This window comes from Peromyscus californicus, unplaced genomic scaffold (genome assembly GCF_007827085.1).
Source record: "Peromyscus californicus insignis strain IS unplaced genomic scaffold, ASM782708v3 Scaffold_7__1_contigs__length_154581171, whole genome shotgun sequence".
In the NCBI taxonomy this organism is placed as follows: domain Eukaryota; kingdom Metazoa; phylum Chordata; class Mammalia; order Rodentia; family Cricetidae; genus Peromyscus; species Peromyscus californicus.
The window spans coordinates 118,328,663-118,348,557 of NW_026294595.1; the positions used below are offsets into that span (position 1 = coordinate 118,328,663).

Sequence of the window (19,895 nt, forward strand, 5' to 3'; positions counted from 1 at the left end):
TCTTCCTTAAAGGACAGACCTAAGCGAATGAATGGTTCCAGGCCTTCCATGAGCACCATGGCAAAGCTGATCTATTATACTCTTCACTTGTTCTGCACCGCTGTGCGGGCGCTCATTAACACTCGCTCCACTGGACACTCCTGGTCTATGCAGAAGTGTGTTAAGAATCAATAGCTCTGACCTTTATTCCTTGTTGATGTTCTATCATCTTGGGCTGCTCAGCTTGACGTGAATTACTCCTTATACCACTGTTAGCTATGCACTACCATCCGTGACCCACAACCTCAGACACGTGCCGATGGCAACTTCAACCCACATTTCTGTGCCATTGGCAACTAATAAAATAACAATAGAAGGAAAGAGCTGACAAGACTTTGCTGCTGAATAAGATGCTGGCCTTTGAGGGAGACCACCAACACATGCCCTTGTGGAAGAAAAAGCAGAGGAAGGGCCCCTACCCTTCCCTTGAAGTCTTCAGTCCATCTGTTAGTAGGAAAAACTGATGTTTGGTGCCTTATTTAAGAAAAGGAGGCTACATTTCAGGGTTAGGGGAAAAATTGGTGCCAGAGAAACTCCCAGGAATCCACAAGGATGACCCCAGCTAAGACTCCTAGCAATAGTGGGGAGGGTGCCTGAACTGGTCTTCTCCTGTAATCAGATTGGTGACTGCCTAATTGTCATCAGAGAGCCTTCATCCAGTAACTGATGGAAGCAGGTGCAGAGATCCACAGCCAAGCACTGGGCCAAGCTCCAGTAGTCCAATTGACAAGAGGGAGGAGGGAATGTATGAGCAAGGGAGGTCAAGATCGTGACGGGGAAACCCACAGAGACAGCTGACCTGAGCTCATGGGACCTCACAGACTCTAGACTGACAGCTGGGGAACCTGCATGGGACCAACGTAGGCTTTCTACATGAGGGTGACAGTTGTATAGCTTGGTCTGTCTGTGGAACCCCTAGCAGTGGGATCAGGACCTGTCCCTGGCATATGAGCTGGCTTTTTTGGAACCTATTCCCCATGCAGAGATGCCTCACCCAGCCTTGATGCAGGGGGAGGAACTTGGTCCTGCTTCAAAGTGGTATGCCATGCTTTGTTGACTCCCATGGGAGGCTTTACCCTTTCTGAATGGAAGAGGAGTGGATGGGGGGAGGGACTGGCAAAAGAGAAGGGAGGGAAAACTGTGGTTGGTATGTAAAATAAATGAAAAAAAAATTAATTTAAAAAAAAGAAAAAGAGCCCTGCTAAAAAAGAAAGAAGGAGAGAAAGAAAAGGAAGCTAAATTTCCCATAATTCATTTTCTTTCTATAGTGGTCAGTGGTTTTTGTTCATTCTTAGGATGAAACAAAACCACAACCTCTATAAGAGCATGTGAATGGTGGGTCTTTCCCACAGTAAACACATCCCACACAGAAAGACTGTGTCTAGAGAAACCAAAAACTCAAAGGATGCTTCCTCCCATGCTTTCCTCCCATCCTTAGTTCTTCCTCCTGTGAGGTGCCCAGTCCAAGCCTGATCCTCTGTTGTTCATGACAGCACCACTTCTTCCTAGCTCACAGAAACTGCCCAAGGCTCTTGAAATTGTCTTTTCCACAAATCCCCATGCCCTCCTTGTGCCAATCTCTAACATTGCCTTTGAGAAAGCTGTCTAATTAATAAGTTCTGCACAAGCGTGAGTAAGTGAGAACACCTGGATGTAGCCTCCTTCCCAGAGGACTTGTTTTCCAAATCATTTAAATAGAGTTGCAATCATTCTGGATAATGAATGTTTCAAATTAAGGCTTAACCCTTCCTGGCTGAATTCAGTCCAGGTGCATGTGCCGGGGGCAGGTGATTCAGGTCACAGGAGGCTGCCTTCATACACATCAGGTCACACCATAATTCCTTCTTTTTTTTTTTTTTTTTTGTTTTTTTGTTTTGTTTTGTTTTGTTTTGTTTTGTTTTGTTTTGTTTTGTTTTTTTTTTTGAGACAGGGTTTCTCTGTGTAACAGCCCTGGCTGTCCTAGAACTCACTCTGTAGTACAGGCTAGTTTTGAACTCACAGAGATCTGCCTGCCTCTGCCTTCCAAGTTCTAGGATTAAAGGCGTGTGCCACCATGCCTGGCTCCTCATTCTTTCTTGATGATATAGATTTTGTGGATATATTGTTCAGCATAATTATCTCAGGAACATTTATAGACTGTTTCCCAGTTCTCAGCAAGAGTGTTTCTTCCACCTGATCCTCACCAATAAGCTCAGGAGGTCAGGAATGGCATCCTCTCTGTGCTATGCATCAGTCAACAGATTTCTATGAAGGGCTCAAGAACAAATCCTGCAGGCTCTAAGGCCGTTATGGTCTCCTTCGAACACACCCAACTGTGTTATGCAGCATGGAAGCAGCCAGGGAAGACATGTAAACAAAGAGGACTGGCTGACTTCCAACAAACTCTATTTACAGAAGAAAGTTCAAATCTCTGCTCTAGATGGAAGCATGACTCAAAGAATTGGAGGAACCTACCTGAGAATAAGTACAAATATGGAGCTACTACACCATGGCCTGAGCCCAGGTTTTTCTGATTCTCTAGCTAGTGAACAATCACTGAGCCTATAACACAGTCTTCAGCACTCTGGAGAATCGTGACTTTGGACAAAAAGACCACCATCTTCACCCAGCCATGCCTTAACACTGCAGGCATGGCATCACCCGGACCTAGGATGTCATCCTTCTCTTCTGTCAAGAATAGGGGTTTGACAACCCAGACGCATGCCGCCTAGCATCTTCCATCTCCTAGTTCACCAACAAAACTGGAAGATACAACATTATGGGGCGGTGCAATGCAGTGTTAGAATCTGTACTCCTGTGTCATGCTGGAGTCATGCATTCTCCATGGACTGCTCTGAGCACCTTCTCAAGGGCCCTGCTGGCCTAACTTCATCTTTCCCTCTCCCTAACACTGGTGTAGCCCTGAGGAAGAGGCGCCCTCGGCAGACTGTCAGATGTGAGGATGCTCGCTGGTCACAGCTAGGGTGGAGGGTTAGCAGAGCCTTTTCCTACATCCTATTTTTCCCATCCTTATCCTCAGACTTTTCCTCACAATTATTTTCCCAAGATCCTTCTCCTGTTGCACTAGAGTCCTTCTGCCCACCGTAATGGAAAACAGAGTGGTCTGTGTAGCTCAGGCAGGCTCTTTGAAGTGATCCATTGTGTGTGTGATCAAAACTTATTATGTTATAGCGGCTTGACTTTTTTTAGCCTCTTTTCTACACTCAGCTCTCAGGAGAGTCCCATAGAGAGATCAACATCATTTTGACCAAAGACAACATTTAGGGGCATCTAGCTTCCATGGCCTGCCCCACAGCATACGCCAGTCTAGCCAGCTCTTGCTTAAAATTTGGCAGAAACTCTTCCCTCTCCTGATATCTTCACTTCCAGAAGCCCAGCTCCTAACATGCACCCACAACCCTGGTAATGGGGACAAGAGAGTGTGCAAGCTCATGCGAAGCATCATCCACATGTTCCTGCAGACATGGGAGCTGGGATTTTACCCTTCAGTGTCATTCTCATTGTTTCTCTGTGCACTTTGCACCATTGGAAACCCCTTTCGTTTCCTCTCTAATTGCATCGATTTATGTCATGGCATACCTTGTGCACAGAGCTCCGGATGATGGATAGCAGTTTGTTAATATCTTGTCACTGAGATGCAGTGGCTAGAACTGTGGTCAGAGGCCCAAAGCCATAGTTTGTTCCCTCAATCGATTGCCTTCATTCTTGCAAGACGGGCAGACCTCTCTAAATGAGGCTAACCAATGCTGTGCACTCAGCCATAATTGTGGCTTAACTCCGTGTTCTTTCCAAAGTTAAGCCATGTGATTTGCACATAATTGGGCTCTCCAAAAGTCACACCTGCCTGCTCAAGGAAGAAATTAACAGTCTTGGCCACCTGCTCCCCCCCCTCCCGAATCTGACCTCTCTCAGCCACATCTTCCCTTCCTGACCCTCTCTACTCTCTAAATCTCTTTGGATTTTGACACCCAAGCAGATAAACTGGAACTCCTGTAGCCACATTGCCAGGTATTGCATTTGTGGGCTGCAGTCTTCCTAATCTACAGCCAGGGAAGTTTAAGTCACAGAAATGGATAGAAACAAAAGTCAAAGATCACGGTGTTGGCAGGGAGGGATGCTTTGGGGAGCCTTGTAGCTGGCTTGGGGGATCTGCTCTTTTTTCTTGGCTTATAGTCAGCCTTCTCTAGATAACCTTTCGACAGTCTCTCTGTTTGGATGGGTTTCTCCAATTTCTCTTAAATGAACACACCAGTGTTATCTGATTAGACTACATTCTAATGATTGCATTTTACCTGGGCCCCCTCAAGAACAAAATCCCAGATATAATCTCATTCTGAGGAACTGGTCATGACTTTAACATTTGGGTTTAGAGATGGGCACCAGTCTATAACAAGTGGTAACTGTGGCTAGTTAGATATCAATATGATATCCCAAAGAAGTAAGCTACGGTATCCTGCCTCAAGATAAATGGTCCCTGGTCCCACTTCCTTCAGTGTCCCCCAGCTGCTTAAAACTGGGAATTAAAGTCCCCCACCATGCCTGTGCCATCTCCTAGTAGGGAACACTGGCCTTCTCCCTGTCTCTCTGCCACCCACTGCTGTAAGAACATTCCAGAAATGGCATACCCTTTCTCTTCCCCAAAAGGATATCAGTGATGGGGCGTGTCTTCTGACTCCATCTGTAATCCTGCATCTCATAAAGGTGTGCACTCATGCCACCCCTGGGTGTTCTCACTACAGGGCTGGGTGAGAGACTTGTCACTGTCTTCTTAGTTTGGTTTTAACTTACCAGGAAGAAACAAGCCACCACCCAAAATAAAGGCTAAAAAGTGGATGGTATAAATCAAGAGGGTTTTCACAAATAAGATTTATGTGTTCTTTGGGGACCTTGCACTGTTCTCATCCCCTACCCTAGTTCTGCATTACCTCTATCCCCATCTGAGAGGTGAGCATAGATATCTGTTTATCTGGATAAATGGAGTACATCTGCCTCTCAATCTGAAGGAAGTCCTCTGAGGTCTTCCAAAGTGCTCATTTCCTGGCCATCCTCTTTGGTTGGATTTGATTTCAGTTCTTAGCCTTTGTTTTGTCAGATATCGTCAAGAGAGAACAGGCAAGGACTGAAAGACACAGGCCTCAACCCCAGCTGCCCTCGTGAATCACCCAGAAAATGACTACAGCAGTGAGTAAGCCTCCGGTCCCACTCCAGCCCTCTGGTATCTGGTTTGAACCTTTGGATCTCACCAAATTCCAAGACTGTGCAACCGGAGCTGGGGGCCTTTGCTGCATAACTAAAGACAAGCCAAGTGTCATAGCAACAAAGGAGCTTGGCTACTCTGAGGGTTTTCACCCAGGACAGGAAGCACAGGACTCAGGATTTCACAAAAGGCCCACGTTCCTCTGTGGTTTCCAGACTACAAGGTCTCTGAGATCCATACATTTCTGAAGTTCTCACACTCTTAGACATGCTTATTGGGAGTGCCATTTGACCCAAACATTCTGGACAGCATTTAGCAATAATTGCCTTACAAAAGTTTAAAAATCACCTATTCATTGACCAAGTGTTGAAAGACATCACCAACATGTGTGAGCATGCCAAGTATTCACTCTGTGTATGAGAATATTCAGCATGGCATTGTGTAAACTTATCGCACAACAACCTTGTTGATGGTTTGAAAAAGTTCAGGACACACTGCCAGAGAGGCAAAGCATGAGGAAGGGTAAAGAATAGAGATAACTGCACATCTCAAGATGATCTTGTCCTTGGTGAAGCCATTTTAATTTTTGTTCCTCCAGGTATGGGAGGATAGGGCTTCATTATATCTTTCAGGACACAATTCAACCCATAACAATTGGAAGTAACATAATTCTTTACGGTACATAAAATGACAGTGTAACACAGTCAATGTCATGACCAACAAATCCAAGTCCAAGTTAAAGCAAAAGTCGTTTATTCAGGGATGTTTTAAGGAGACATATGGTCCCTTGGCTACTGGATAATATTCTGAGGGAAGGAGAAAATGATAGGTTTTTGTTATTGTTTGTTATTTGTTGTTTTCAGAGTCTTGTTTTGTTTTTTAAATCTGGGGCATGAGTGTGTGTGTGTGTGTGTGTGTGTGTGTGTGTGTGTGTGTGTGTGTGTCCGTCCACATACCTGTGGGTACCCACAGAGGCCAGAAGAGGGTATTGGATTCCCTGGAGCTGGAGTTGCAGATGGTTGGGAGCTGCTCACTTGGGAGTTAGGAACTGAACTTGGGTCCTGTGGAAGGACAGCAAGTGCTCTTAACCACAAAGCCATCTCTCCAACCAAGGGGTAGAGTTTTAAAGAGCAAAATCTGCAAGCATGCAAGTAATTGTGTACACATTATGACTGATGGAAGCAAATGGTCGATTTGGAGCCCAAATGTCTGCTGGTGATTGCTGTTTAGCTGCAAATCCTGCAAGAATAAGTGATGGCCCAGGATATTGTGGTCCCTGTGGTTTGAGCTAAGATATGCATCTGCTCCTTCAGTGACTTCCCTGACCTATTCTGGTGGCTCAGAACCAAAGTGCCAGCCACCATCTTATGTCCTAAGTTCACAGCATGATTGACAAGCCCCAGTACCTAAAATAACCTAGACGAGTGCATTTTAGCTTCTTTTCTTGCATTCACTTCAAGCTGAAACCTTTCTTACCCTGTCAGAGGCAGGTGTCTCTTTTACTCCCCTTCCTCCTGGCTCCTCCCAACCCAGAACATTCCATGCTAATTAACAGCTGTTTAATTATCAGCCCAGCAGGGAAGCGATCATAGCCCAGTCCTTAACCAGTTATTTCCCCACTTAAGCTGTCCCAGATTTCTGGAAGGCTGACTGTGCTAAATGCCTTAGGGAAAAGCAGTGTGGCTTCATGGAAAGTTCAGGGCATTTGGAATCAATCGGTCAACCTGAGTGACTGCCACCTTTTACACTGTTGGGCATGGCTTCTGAACCTCTATTTGGTCAGCTGTAACAATACTCCTCAGTTTTATTGGAAAGGTGAAGGATAGGGAACATACCTTGTCAACCATAAAATAGTAAGTAAATGTGTTGGGTTACTTCCTGTTGTCATTGGACTGTCCTTACTGACACACTGTAGGCACACAAAAAACATCTATTGACTGAGAAATTCTCAGTTGAGAACCAGAAGAAGTAGGGGGTGGGTGGAGTTATTTGTGTCCCATATATGCACACATGACAAAATAAGGTGTAAAACTTGAGTCAGAACTGTGGGGTACCTGTCAGTCCCCTTTCTTTTTAAGAAGGAGTCACAAGCACTCCTGCTTTCCCATGTTTTTGCTTGGACATTTGTACATATGGTCAATGGCACACTTTGGGGAGGCATTCTAAACCTATGCATCTAAGTTAATTGTGCTTTGTATTTTAGTAAAGGGGGAAGTTATGATTAAGTCATACAAATGTCACTGGGATTGCATCCAAATGGTGATGATGGGCTTTACATGAAACAGGCTAAAATTCAAAGGCTAAAGAAGGGACAGTGAGTCAGGTGGTCTTGTAGTTATTGTGAGGGATATCATTTAGGCACTAGGAAAATATTGCCCTGACATTAAGGGATTTATCACACATAGAATTGTAGCATTGAAATCTTCCCCAGAGCTCTTTAAAAATGGCTTGCAACCTCATCTCTTTTGTCATGTTTATTTCAGTTGCAACAGAAAACAACCTAAACAAATAATAGGAGAGAAATAGTTGGTCCATGACTCTACAGAGATGCAGAAATTAAAATACCATAGCTATGTTGCAGCATTAAAAATTTTATAGTAAGGCACTCAGGAAAGAAAGAGTGCATGATTTCATCTACAATATTATTACTAATTATGTAAAAATTAAGTATAATTATGAATTATAAATGAACAAGAACCCAGAAAATAAAATCAATAGACTTGCATGGAGAAAAAAAAACACTTCTGGAGTTTTGCACAACATATATTTGCTAAGACATTCTGCCGAAGTGCACCTGTGATGTTTGTGGAGGATAGGAAGATATAGACGTAGAAAGCCTGCTTCAAGCTTAAGACTCCTGAGTTGCAAAAGAAGGGTGATGTCCAGGGACTATGGCACCCTAAAGCATCACTGGTTTCCATTAAAACCTCATTTATGAAATTAAAATTAATTTCATGGAAATGGATTAAGCAGTCTTTTCATTAGTGTGCTCCTGGTCTAATTGAGTTTGGAGTGACTGGTGAAGTCATTCCTGCACTGAGGCTCTTAACCTCAAGGCTGCTGTGGACCTTTTGTTCCTAGACTGCTAGAAACACCATGGAGATAAGAGTCTTCAAACTTCCCCATGGCGGCTGGTAGTTGTACTTGCCTCCCAATGATCCTAGGAAGAAAAGTTACTATTTCACAGAAGTTATTCATGACAATGAGTCCAACACAAGAATCCTTCAACAGAAGTCAATAAAGGTGTCCCTGTGGTGAGCACTGGGGAGAAAGGCCTCCCTGTGAGACCACATTGGGGGAGAGGAGCTACTGAGGTCAGACTTCTTCCTTCCTAAACTGAAGGGATTCTCAGCTTAAATTTGTTTCAAAGTAAAAGGTCTGGAAAAAATGCGCATAGTGACTGCCCTCCAAACTGAGAACCACACATTTGCTTGGACCTTTTAAATGTTTTTTGTATTAATGAATTCCAACACACACACACACACACACACACACACACACACACACACACACACACACACACACATACACACACATGCACACACTCATGAGGGTGGGGATTTGAGAACAAATGTCCTGAACCATTGACTCTATGCAATATAACTGGCCAAAGATCCCAGCTGTGACATTCTGAAGACTGCAAACCTGTAGCAGTGAGGTCACACTTCCCCACAGCTACTCCAGGCCAGGACTGGGGGACTGAGGCAGGCTCATTGCCCTGGAAAGTCACAGAGTTCCAGTAATGACCAGATTTGGGTCCTCAACAGCTTGCCGGTGCTTCCTTAGTCTACAGAACAGTCAAGGATACATTTGGTCAACTTTGTTCATATGCCCTTTACTTGCCGCACAGTTTCTTATATTTCCTCTCAATAAAATCTACTCATGTTTTATCCCATTTGGGGAATCTGTATCTTAGAGAGGATATGTGTATGCATATAAGAATGTACACATGAATATTCATATACATGCATATGTCTATAGGTGTGTGTATATAGTTGAGCTATAATTTATCTTTTTTGGTAGCCATGAGCAATGTCAATACTTTTGCCATTTAAAAAAAGTACCAGTCAACCCCACTTTTCCAAGTACTTTGCTATTAGCTATACCACAGCATCTGTCATTTCTTGGGAAAATATCCAAGAACTCAGAGCAACATTGTACAAAGACTTCTGTATAGAGTTCCTGGTCGAGTTTGAATTTTTCTGCCAAATGAGGCTAGCCTTTGTGGGTAGGTGTGGAGAATTCTGAAGTGAGAACTAAGCTCCCCTATAGAAGAGGAAGGGTTAAGTAAAATCTAGAATCTTTCCACTCTCCCCTTGGCCCTACGGCATCACTCGGAACTTGGACCTACTGGCCTTCTCTCATCCACACCAATGAGGATTTCTGACTGTATAGAAGAAGTAGATTCTGGACCACTTCCACAGAAGAGCTATCAGGAAGCTGCCAGGGGCTCACCATCAACAGGAGCTTGAAGAGTCGGCTTTAATGGCTTACAGTGCCTGACTGTAGAAGCTCTAGCCAGGATCCTTTAGACTCTAAAGTTTAGAGAGAGTCCAGTAAGCAGACTCTGAGGTAAATGGGCTCCAAGTATTCCCTGTCCTTGCCTCAACTTCCTAAGAATCAACTGCTAAGAGAGAAGGCACCAAAAGAGGCATCCTGAGAGTGAGGAAGCCTCACTGAGAGTGGAAGCACCAGAATTTCACCCCTACTAAGGTGGAACTCCGGGGACAGGAAGAAAGTGCCCCCAAATGTTCTAGGGAGAGTTGGGAAGAACTAAATAGAGTGTTGGGTCACAGAATCTAATAGAAATAATAATAAATAGCCAGTACATACCCTTTCGTGCTGATCCCTCATCCTTGAGCGTATTGATGTCAGACTGGCCACAGCAATTGAGTAATAAAGAAAAGAATGCATAAGTGAAAAGAAATTCCCTGATGAGACGGAAGTCTGGTCATGGCCTGGAGCCTGCTTGAACAGCTCCCAAATTTCATTTCTATCCAAGAGCTTGGGATTCCACCTGGCTGCCCCAAACTAAACCATGGGAACAAGGAAAACAGTGCAGACTTTCCACCCCTTTCCCAGGCTTCCCCCTTGCCTTTCGGAGCCTTGCTTGCAGTGGGGCTTGCCTCACAGTGGTGGCTTTGTGTCTGCTGGAATTCTGTTTCGCTGGTTCTCAAATGTGACAGATGCAGCACTCATAGCAAATGCAAAGGCTAAAAGCCTTCGGCAAGGTAAGCTATTCAGGTTTTACCCCAGACTCTCCCTCAATCCTCAGCAGCTTCCTTCTCCTAACAGAAGTGTTCTATGTCTTCTTGTATTTCACTTTATGATGGTCAATCTTCCTGATGTATTTCACTTCCTGATGGTCATCTTCCTCAAGAATACTTTCTCCATCCAATTCTTATTTTAAAGGAATTTGCTTTGGGCTGTTGTTAACCACTGATAAAGGCAGGCACCTGCAGGGGCAAATGCCTGTATTAATGTACCTTCAAAGTGTCTTTTCCCTTACTTTCAGATAAAAACCTTTATGTCACAAGCTGAGCCTGGCCAGAGGTATCCTGTCTTTGAGTTTGATCTTTTAAATGTGTTTTAGGACTATGCACTAAGCATGTGTGTCTACTATCTTTCCCTCCTAAATTATGAACTTAAACTGAGTATGCTCAGGAATGACTCCTTAACTGCGTGTGTGCTCAAGAATTGGGCCCACCCCTGTATGAAAACGCACAGGCCAACTAAATAAAAACCCAGTGAAAACAACTCTCATGCTCTCACTGCCTATGGCAGGTAGCGAATCTACCTCCACACTTTATGTGTTGGCTCTGCCTATTTTGGCTTTGCACTCACCAACCTGTGAACTGACTCCAATCAGTGATACCATCCCCAATGTCCAGTTGTTCTGTAAACATGCTTAGACAATAAATATTTATACAGTGAGATCCTACATAGGATAATCTTACTTTTGCTGAGGAAAACAACATGTGTTCGACACAAACATTGTTTACAAATAAAATCTGAGTTCATGGCAATGAATTCCAGAAGGGTATTAAAGTTTGTACTTGGGTAATCTATTGATATTGTCATTCCAGGTAAAGATGGCCCTGCAACAAGAAGGATTTGCCCGTAAAAAGAGAGGGTACAGGGACATCAATGAGATTGACATCAACATGAATGATCCTCTTTTTACAAAGCAATGGTACCTGGTAAGTTTCTCTACTGTTTATAATGGCCCTCACTTTGAAAGATGAACTATTTCTTTGTTATTTGGCAGAATGATAGCCGGCACCCAAGTCAATGAATGCCTCTGCCCTCCAATATGCTTGATTTTCTATCTATTACCTCCCATGCATCTTACTCCCTATGCTTCTACCAGGAGCTGGTCATGATCACATTGTCCTGGATTCTGAACAGGTCTACCTGTATGCCAGTGAAGACTTTCGAACCATCTGAAAGTCAAATCAAATATTTAGGAGAAGTAATCCAGAAGTGTCAACAGGCATAGAAAAGTGGGAGGGACATATTGGAGTCATAGTCACAAGAGTAAGAATCCAGGGTTTCCATGAGCAAGAGAACTGAGTGATTGTCAAAGGTGGCATTTAACACTGCCTAAAACAGTAACAGTGAACCAGAATTCACAGCACTGAAACCTAGGCTGTCTCATGGCAAGTACTTTCTGGAGACACAGTCCATCAGGACCCATGTGGGTTGATGGAGCTGTGTTTAGAAAAAAATTAATAGGGGCAAGAGGGACAGCTCAGTGATTAAGAGCATGTTCTGTTCTTCCAGATGACCCAAGTTCAGTTCCCGACACCTGTGTCAAGCAGCCCACAACTGTCTGGAACCTCAGCTTCAGTGGATGCCTCACCACTGACCTCTTAGGCAACCCACACTCACCTCCATAAACCCACACATTACACATAATTAAAAATAATAAAAATAAATCTTTTTTTAAAGGAGATCAATGACTCCAAACCAACCTAAGTGGCAGAACATATTATAAATGACTGATTCATAAATGTCAGTGATGTCTTACTTTATGGAGGGTTAGAAGATGATGAGCAAGGTAGAAAATGAAATGATATAGACTATTAAACCATAGGGATGCATCCCCATTTCCCTCTGGATGCTTCAGTGTTTGGCTATGCCTTATGCCTTTCTTTGGACATAGAATTCTGAAGGTTTGGGTAACTGAACGAACTTATGTCTGTTAATCTGGATGGGGTAGGTTTGTTGCAATAACAAATAACCCCCAAATCACAGTAGTTTCTTAAAATCAATGCCTGTTTTTTCCTGAGCTCCATCCTAAATGCTTCCACAGCACCTCAGCAAGGAAAAGAAATGAACTATACACGGCTCTTGAAACCTCTGCCTAAGTGTGACAAATAGCACTTGAGCTCACATTGTACTGGCCAAAACCAGTTACCTGAGCACTCTGAATGAGAAGGTGGGGCGGGGCAGGGGGTGTGTGATCTTTAATGTGTGCCTGAAAGGAAAAGAACAGTAGCTTTTGTGAAGCTTATTAATGACACTAATGACCTTCCAGTAAAGTCTTAGTAATACTGGAACAGCCTCTGGTCACAGTGGGCCTTTGTCAGCACACCTCCAACTTCACTATTTCTTCATAAGCCATCACTGAGAAAATCTGTACAGACCATATATGCTTGGAAAGAGGCTAGTGAATGTATTAATGTGAGTCATTCCTTCATCTTTCCTTTTATAAAAATGAAGAAAGGGCTGGAACGATAGGTCAGTCCATAAAGTACTTGGCATGTAAACATGAGGATCAGAGTTGAATTCCCAGAAACCATGTGAAAAACACTTGTAATGGTGCTTATACATGGTGGCATGCACTTGGAATTCCAAAGTTGAGTTGTCAGAGACAGGAACCCTTTTGGCTCCTTGACTAGCCATCCCAGCCCACTTGGCAAGGCAAGCCCTCAACTGTCTCAAAACACAAAATGGTCATTAAGGAACGATGCCCAAAGATGACTGTTCACTTCCACACATATGCACATACACACAACTGGGCTGTGCACACACATGCATCCACACGAATATACACATGAATATACACAAAAACCGAGGAGGAATTTATTTTTCTGTATGAAAACATGTACTGAAGAATAATCACCTATCTTTAATTTACTTCAACAAATATTTTAGAACAAGATTTGGTATAGTGGTATGTAGCTAGAGTTTTCCTGCCTGGCCCACAGTCAGGACAAATCTGTCACCCGCCAATCCCACAGCCGCTCAGACCCAACCAAGTAAACACAGTTGACTTATATTGCTTACAAACTGTATGGCCATGGTAGGCTTCTTGCTAACTGTTCTTACAGCTTAAATTAATCCATTTCTATAAATCTGTAAGTTGCCACGTGGCTCGTGGCTTACCTACCGGCATCTTCACATGCTGCTTGTCATGGCGGCAGCTGGCAGTGTCTCCCTCCGCCTTCCTGTTTTCTCTGTTCTCCTCTCTGTTAGTCCCGCCTATACTTCCTGCCTGGCCACTGGCCAATCAGTGTTTTATTTATTGACCAATCAGAGCATTTGACATACAGACCATCCCACAGCAGTGGTACTAAAATTCCCAAGGTAAAAACATTCCTCCAAAAAGAAAGGATATTGTCATTTAGTGAAGGAACTTTATTCAGTAAAAACCCAAGACATTATGTACTACAAAGCATGAGCTAAACCAAGCTTTGACAGTAAATGTTTCATTCCCCATTTGGAGGATTTGTTGTGATTTCTTCTCCAAGATTTTAATTTTCTGTGTGGTGCCAGGAATTGAACTTAGGGCTTTGTGTGTGCTAGGCAAAGACTTTACCACTGAGCTATATGTCTATTCCTATAAAACTAGTTTAAAGATGGCAATGCAGTTTTGAGATAAGGGTATTAGAGCAATTTCAATCTTTACATAAAGCAGAAAAATCAGCTGTTTATGTGAAACAAACAGAAAATGAAGCCTCTAAGGGGTGAAGTAGGCCACCCTAAAGCATGTTTCATGAAGGGTATGGCCTTACACTGGCCAGGCAGACCATGTCTGGCAACCAAGTACCAGCATATGTCACAGCCCCAAACCAATCCCGTTCTCTGCTTTGAATTCCTCTATCAGTTCAACACTGGGCAAGCTGACGGCACTCCCGGGCTAGACTTGAACGTGGCCGAAGCCTGGGAGCTGGGATACACGGGGAAAGGAGTGACCATTGGAATTATGGACGATGGTGAGTATCTCACATCCCTCTAGTCATTTGCAAGAGAGTGTCTTTCACGCCTCCAGACATGAAAGATTTGTGTTTGATAGAGGCTAATCAGGCAATTAACGACTTTGAAGCTTGACCTAATGCTCGCTTTACCATACTTTAACAAAATCCTCCCCTTTATCCAGATCAGTAATCATGATACTTGGTGATGGTCTCAACAAGTATTGCTTGAAGTGATAAATAAGAAACTAAAGAAACCAGTCTGTCCTTGACTTGCTTTCTTACTGACCCGATCCTTACAGCTTACCTAAAACGTCTTATAAACCCATGTATGTTTGCCTTCTCTTCCTCTAGATCCACCCTGTACAGTGTTGTGGCTGCTGACTATGCATGGCCACTCAGAGTTAATAATTGGAGCTAACAGCAATTTAAAATCCAATTCTTCACAACAGCTCCATTTCCCATTTTAGCGTTTTGTTTTTCACACTATAGGGAATTAAACCCAGGGCCGTGCACCCTTGCTAGGCAGTTGTTCTACCACTCAGCTACATCCTCAGCTTCCTTGTTTTAGGTAGGCACATGGGCTATTTCAACTGCTGAAATCAAAAATCCATTTCAATAATCACAGAGAGTTCTGACAGTGTGGCTTTGAGTCCATGACAAGATTGGGGTTTAGACAATTTGGCTTTAATGTTACTTTCAAAATAAGCCCCTGTCAGGCAGTCTTTGATAATGGTTATATCATTGACAGCTCCATATGTTACTCTGCTATGCAGGCTAGAGATTTCAGAGTTTTGTGAATTCGTGTTTTCTTAACTGTGCGTGGGCTTGCCTCTGGCGAGATCCTGCAAGGACACCACTACCCTGCAGTCATTTTGCTGGGATGTCCCTTTCGCCTTGGTCAGCTCACTGGTTCTTCCACTAAAAACCCCACAGTGCATTACATAATCAGTTTAATTACCTACAAAGCCTACATAGCCATGAAACAATGGAGCCTCTCCCTTCTGAACCTCCTCAAAGAACACTGTTGACTAAAAGCAAGCCTTTGAAGCAGAATTGATGGAGAAAACAAGGGGAGCCAGGCTGCTCCAAATCTGTTCTGTCTTTGTGGGAGCTCATTAAACAACAATGGGAAACAATGGTTCTGTAAGCCTCTGATGTGTGAGATGTTTTGAAGTGGATGTAAAAGCCTTCTCCGGTGCTGAGAGCTTTCCCTAGAAGAAAGGAACTGTGTGGAGAGATGGTCGGAGCTTATGAACATATTTTTTTTTTCCTTCTGAACACTTTGTCTTAGACTCCTTTCCAGAGCAGCTGGGGCCAGATCACTCGAAAAAGAGGCATCTAAATTTGGAAGAAACCACCTAGGATGTACTGTGAGAGCCAGGGTTAACAGCCTGTGTGTGTCATCTACTGTCAATAAAGAGGCCGTCCTAAGTGTGGCACCACAGTGACAGCAGACACCCTGCCATGATCAACTTCCCAACAGCACTATAGATGCCGGTGCAGTTTCTGTCCACAGCCTCCTTGAATGACACTCAAGCCGTCCCTTCCAACGTCGGAAAATGAGAAGGTGCCTCACTCTGCCCCAGACTGAGAGGCAAAACACTTTAGAAAGCCCCAGAAGGATTTCCTGTTTTACCTTAGTTCTGTAGATTAGTGGTCTTTGAAATTCCCCCTAAGTTGAGCTCATCATCTCTCAGTTAAAATTCCTGATTTTTCTATTGTTTTGGTCACGTCTGCTACAGAAAACAAAACACCTAGATAATTTTTTTAAGCTACGATGCCTCATAGTTCTGTGAGATGATGGGCTCTGCTAGGTAATTTTGTTACCGTCTCTAAAGAAATAAAAGAATATGTGTTCCATCAGGGAAGGTGGCTTAGTCAGTAAGGCCTGGGGACCTGAGCTGCAATCCCTTGCACCCATGTAAAAGCTGAGTGAAGCTGTGCACATCTGTTACCCCATCCCTGGGGATCAAGGTCAGGCAGCAGAGACCAGAAGATCCCTGGAGCTCACTGGTGCATCAGCCTACCTGAGTCAGTGAGTTTAGGGTTCAGTGAGAGAACCCTGCTGCAAAGAATAAGGTGGAGAGCAACTGAGGAAGACCTTTGACATCTAACTCCAGCCTCTACATGCATAAGTACACACACACAAAGGACGTGTGTTCAGTATATTCTACTTTAAGAGATAATCAAATATGCATGAGCATTAAAGTACTATCTACCAAGTTGTTACTTTCACTTAAATCATTCTTTTATTGGTAGAAAAATGTCTTTCATCCTTCACAATTCAATCAATAGTATTTTCTTTCTCAGGCCCAAGTCTGCAACCATTCTAACAACATTCTTTCTCTTAACCTACTTAAAGATTCTTTATTATAATTATAATAAATATATCATCTTGAAACCTAATTCCTTCCTGGTCTTATATCATCTCCTTGCTCTTGTATTTCCCTTCACAAAGAAAAGATTACCAATTCTTCTCTTAAACAAAGTCCACTGTCAGAACATGGAATTGTGTTTTTAAAATTGATTTCCAATTTTAAAAGCATGCTCTTTGTGTGTAGTAGGGTGGGGGTGGCAGTGTTTAGCTTACCATTTGTTACAAAACTTTTTGCCTAGCAATGTTAAATAATTTCAACAAATATATACAATTTCATCTCAACACAGATTTTAATATCAGGCCAATTTCTAAAGATGTTTTTGTTCTTCTGCTAAAATTATTCCAGTGATGTGATAGATTGTATTAGTTATTTCTCTATTATTACATCAAAGGCCCTGACAAAAAGCAAGACAGAGAAGAAAGTGTTTACTGTGTTTACAGTCCCGGGGGCATGGGAGGGGGAGACAGTATACCACAGCAGGGAAGTCATGACAGCAGAGGGAGGGGCCTACCCAGCAGCCAGGAAGGGACTGATCACATTTCACCCACACACAGGAAGCAGAAAGAGAGAATAGGAAATGGGTCTACAATATGAACGTCAAAGTCCACTTTCAGTTACATACTTTCTCCAGTGAGGTCCCACCCCCTAAAGGTTCCACAACCTTCCCCAATAGCACCACCAGCTGGGGATCAAGAGTTGACATGTATGAGCCTGTGGGGATAATTTTATATTCAAACCACAAATTCCTACCCCTGGGCCCTATAGTTTCAAGACTATCTCATAATACTAAATACATTTAGTCCAATACCAAAAGGTAAACTCTTACTGTAAACTCCCTGTAAAATCAAAACATAAATTATATTCTTCCAATATACAGAATATACATTCCCAATCCAAAAAGGAGGAATGGGGATGTGGTGAGAAAATATTGAACAAAAACTAGACTGAAACCAGCAAGATAAACACCGAAACCTGTAGCTTTATGTCTGACATCTGGGGCTTCAGTTTCAAAGAGCTTAAGCAGCTCCGCCCTTCCAACTCTGCTGCCTGTCATGTATCTCTCTTTAAGGCTAGTTCTACTCCCTTAATGCTGCCCTCCTTAGCAGCTATCCCACAGCTCTCGCATGTTCAACATCTTGGAATCTCCATCACTACCCAGGCTTCATCTTCACGGCTTCACAGAATAGCTTCTCAAGGACTCTAAGCTTAACACACATTGCCTAGCCACAGTAGTTCTCTGAAGCCACAGAGAAAAAATTATGACCCCACTCTTCAGTCTCCTATCTTTCATGCTTCCAGAACCAGGACCACATGAGGAACACTACCATGTTCTGCTACCAGCATGGGATGGAGCCTAGCTCCCCTGAACCAAGGTTGTAGCACTTCTATACTCACACTGATCCCAATGAAATTTTCCCTGGGCATTTGCTTTCTAAGACCAGGAAACCCCTGAGTCTCCCTCCTTTCAGAAGATGGGTCTTGCCCTCAGGGCATCTTTCCTGTTGTTTCAGCCAGAGCAGGAGGCTTTGACAATGGCCCAAAGCCCTTTAATAGCACAGTCTTTTTCAGCATATGCCTAGGCTACAACCTTAAGCTTCCTGGTGCTCCCTTCCTCCCCATTGTGTATGTTTAATCAGTAATAAACATTCCACAGACTCAATGTTATTCTGTCTTGAAATCTCCTCCATCAGAGAAATTAGTCCATTACTTTTTAATTCTGCTTCATGCAAATTCTCAGGGCACAGGCAGAATGCAGCCAGATTCTTTGAGGAACTATCACATGAATGGCCTCTAACCCAGTTGCTAATAAAATCTGTGTTCCCTCTAAAACTTCATGAGCTGGGTCTCTACTACTGTCCATTGCACTCTCAGCAGTTCCGTCTTCCCAGCTCCGAAAAGAATGACCCATTAAGCTCTGTCCACAGCGCATAACTTTTCTAGCCTGAAGTTCCAAAGTCTTCCATGCTCCTTCAAAAAGCAACATAATCAGGTCTATCACAGCAACAACCCTACTTCTCTGAAAGCAATTTTTGTGTTAGTTATTTTCTGGTGCTGTAATAAAATGCTCTCACAAAAAGTAATTTGGGAAGGGGTTGGGGGTTGTGTGGGCTTACAGTTCCAGAGGATATCAAGGCGAAGGCATGGTAAGAGGAGTGTGAGGCCAGCATGCCAGTCAGGAAACAGACTGAGCACATCTTACCTCACACAGGAGGCAGAGAGAAAGAACAGGAAGTAGGCCATGATAGAAAAAGCCAAACATTTCCATGGATTGTTTCTAATCTTTAAAAGGTCTTTCAGCAAGATAAATTATAGCCTCATTTTCAAAGATGACGCAGTCAAAGCTCAGAAGTACTGTTATTTGGCAAAATCAACATCAGGGTTACAGCATCTGACCCTTGAATGGAACTGTTGGTCTCAACGCAGGCATTCACCCCAACTCTAAAGGTCACTTCCTTCTACGGATTTTTGTCAGGAGAGTAGAAAGAGAAGGCATCGTGCCTGTGAGTGACAGGTGACTAGTTCTGCTCTCACATCGTTGTTCAGTGACTCTCGGCCCAGAAATTATTAGTGTGACCTGGAAAAAATATGAAAATTTCCTTTTGGAATATATACATCCTAATTCAAGAGATTTGGTTTGGTTTTCTGTTTTGTTTTGTTTTGTTTTGTTTTCCACCACAAAGCCTTAGGACGGCTGGCACAGCTCCAATAACAGCGGCACAGTCTTAGTATGTATGGGGCCAAGATGCCAACAGAAGGTGCTTAATGGTACTTCTAGCTCATAAGTCTAGCATCCCAGGATAGTTATTAAATGCACCTCCTGCTAGGCTAAAGCTACCATGTGCATGAGCTTCTTTGAGTCCTGCCCTCATCTCTCCTTCAGTTGTTCAAAGAAGGAAAGAATCACAGAGAGGCCAAATAACCTCCCTGAAGTCATCCTGCTGGTTATCATGGCAGTTAGGAGTCAAACCCCGCTCTTTGACTCCAAACACCTCCATTCATAACCATGATCGTGTGTAGTTGCAGGGCCCTGCTCTGTTGCTGTTTCTGCACTGGCCAAATGCACAGGTACAGCATATG

The 19,895-nt window shown here is 43.4% G+C and overlaps 1 protein-coding gene across 1 annotated transcript in view; it reads left to right on the forward strand.

Annotated features, from left to right (window-relative positions):
* Positions 1–19,895, forward strand: part of Pcsk2 (proprotein convertase subtilisin/kexin type 2) — a 244,891-nt gene that overhangs the window by 122,559 nt on the left and 102,437 nt on the right. The window contains exons 3-4 of the mRNA XM_052725490.1: positions 11,323–11,436; positions 14,349–14,457. Of these exons, the coding sequence (XP_052581450.1) occupies positions 11,323–11,436; positions 14,349–14,457 (223 nt within the window). The remainder of the gene's footprint in view (positions 1–11,322; positions 11,437–14,348; positions 14,458–19,895) is intronic.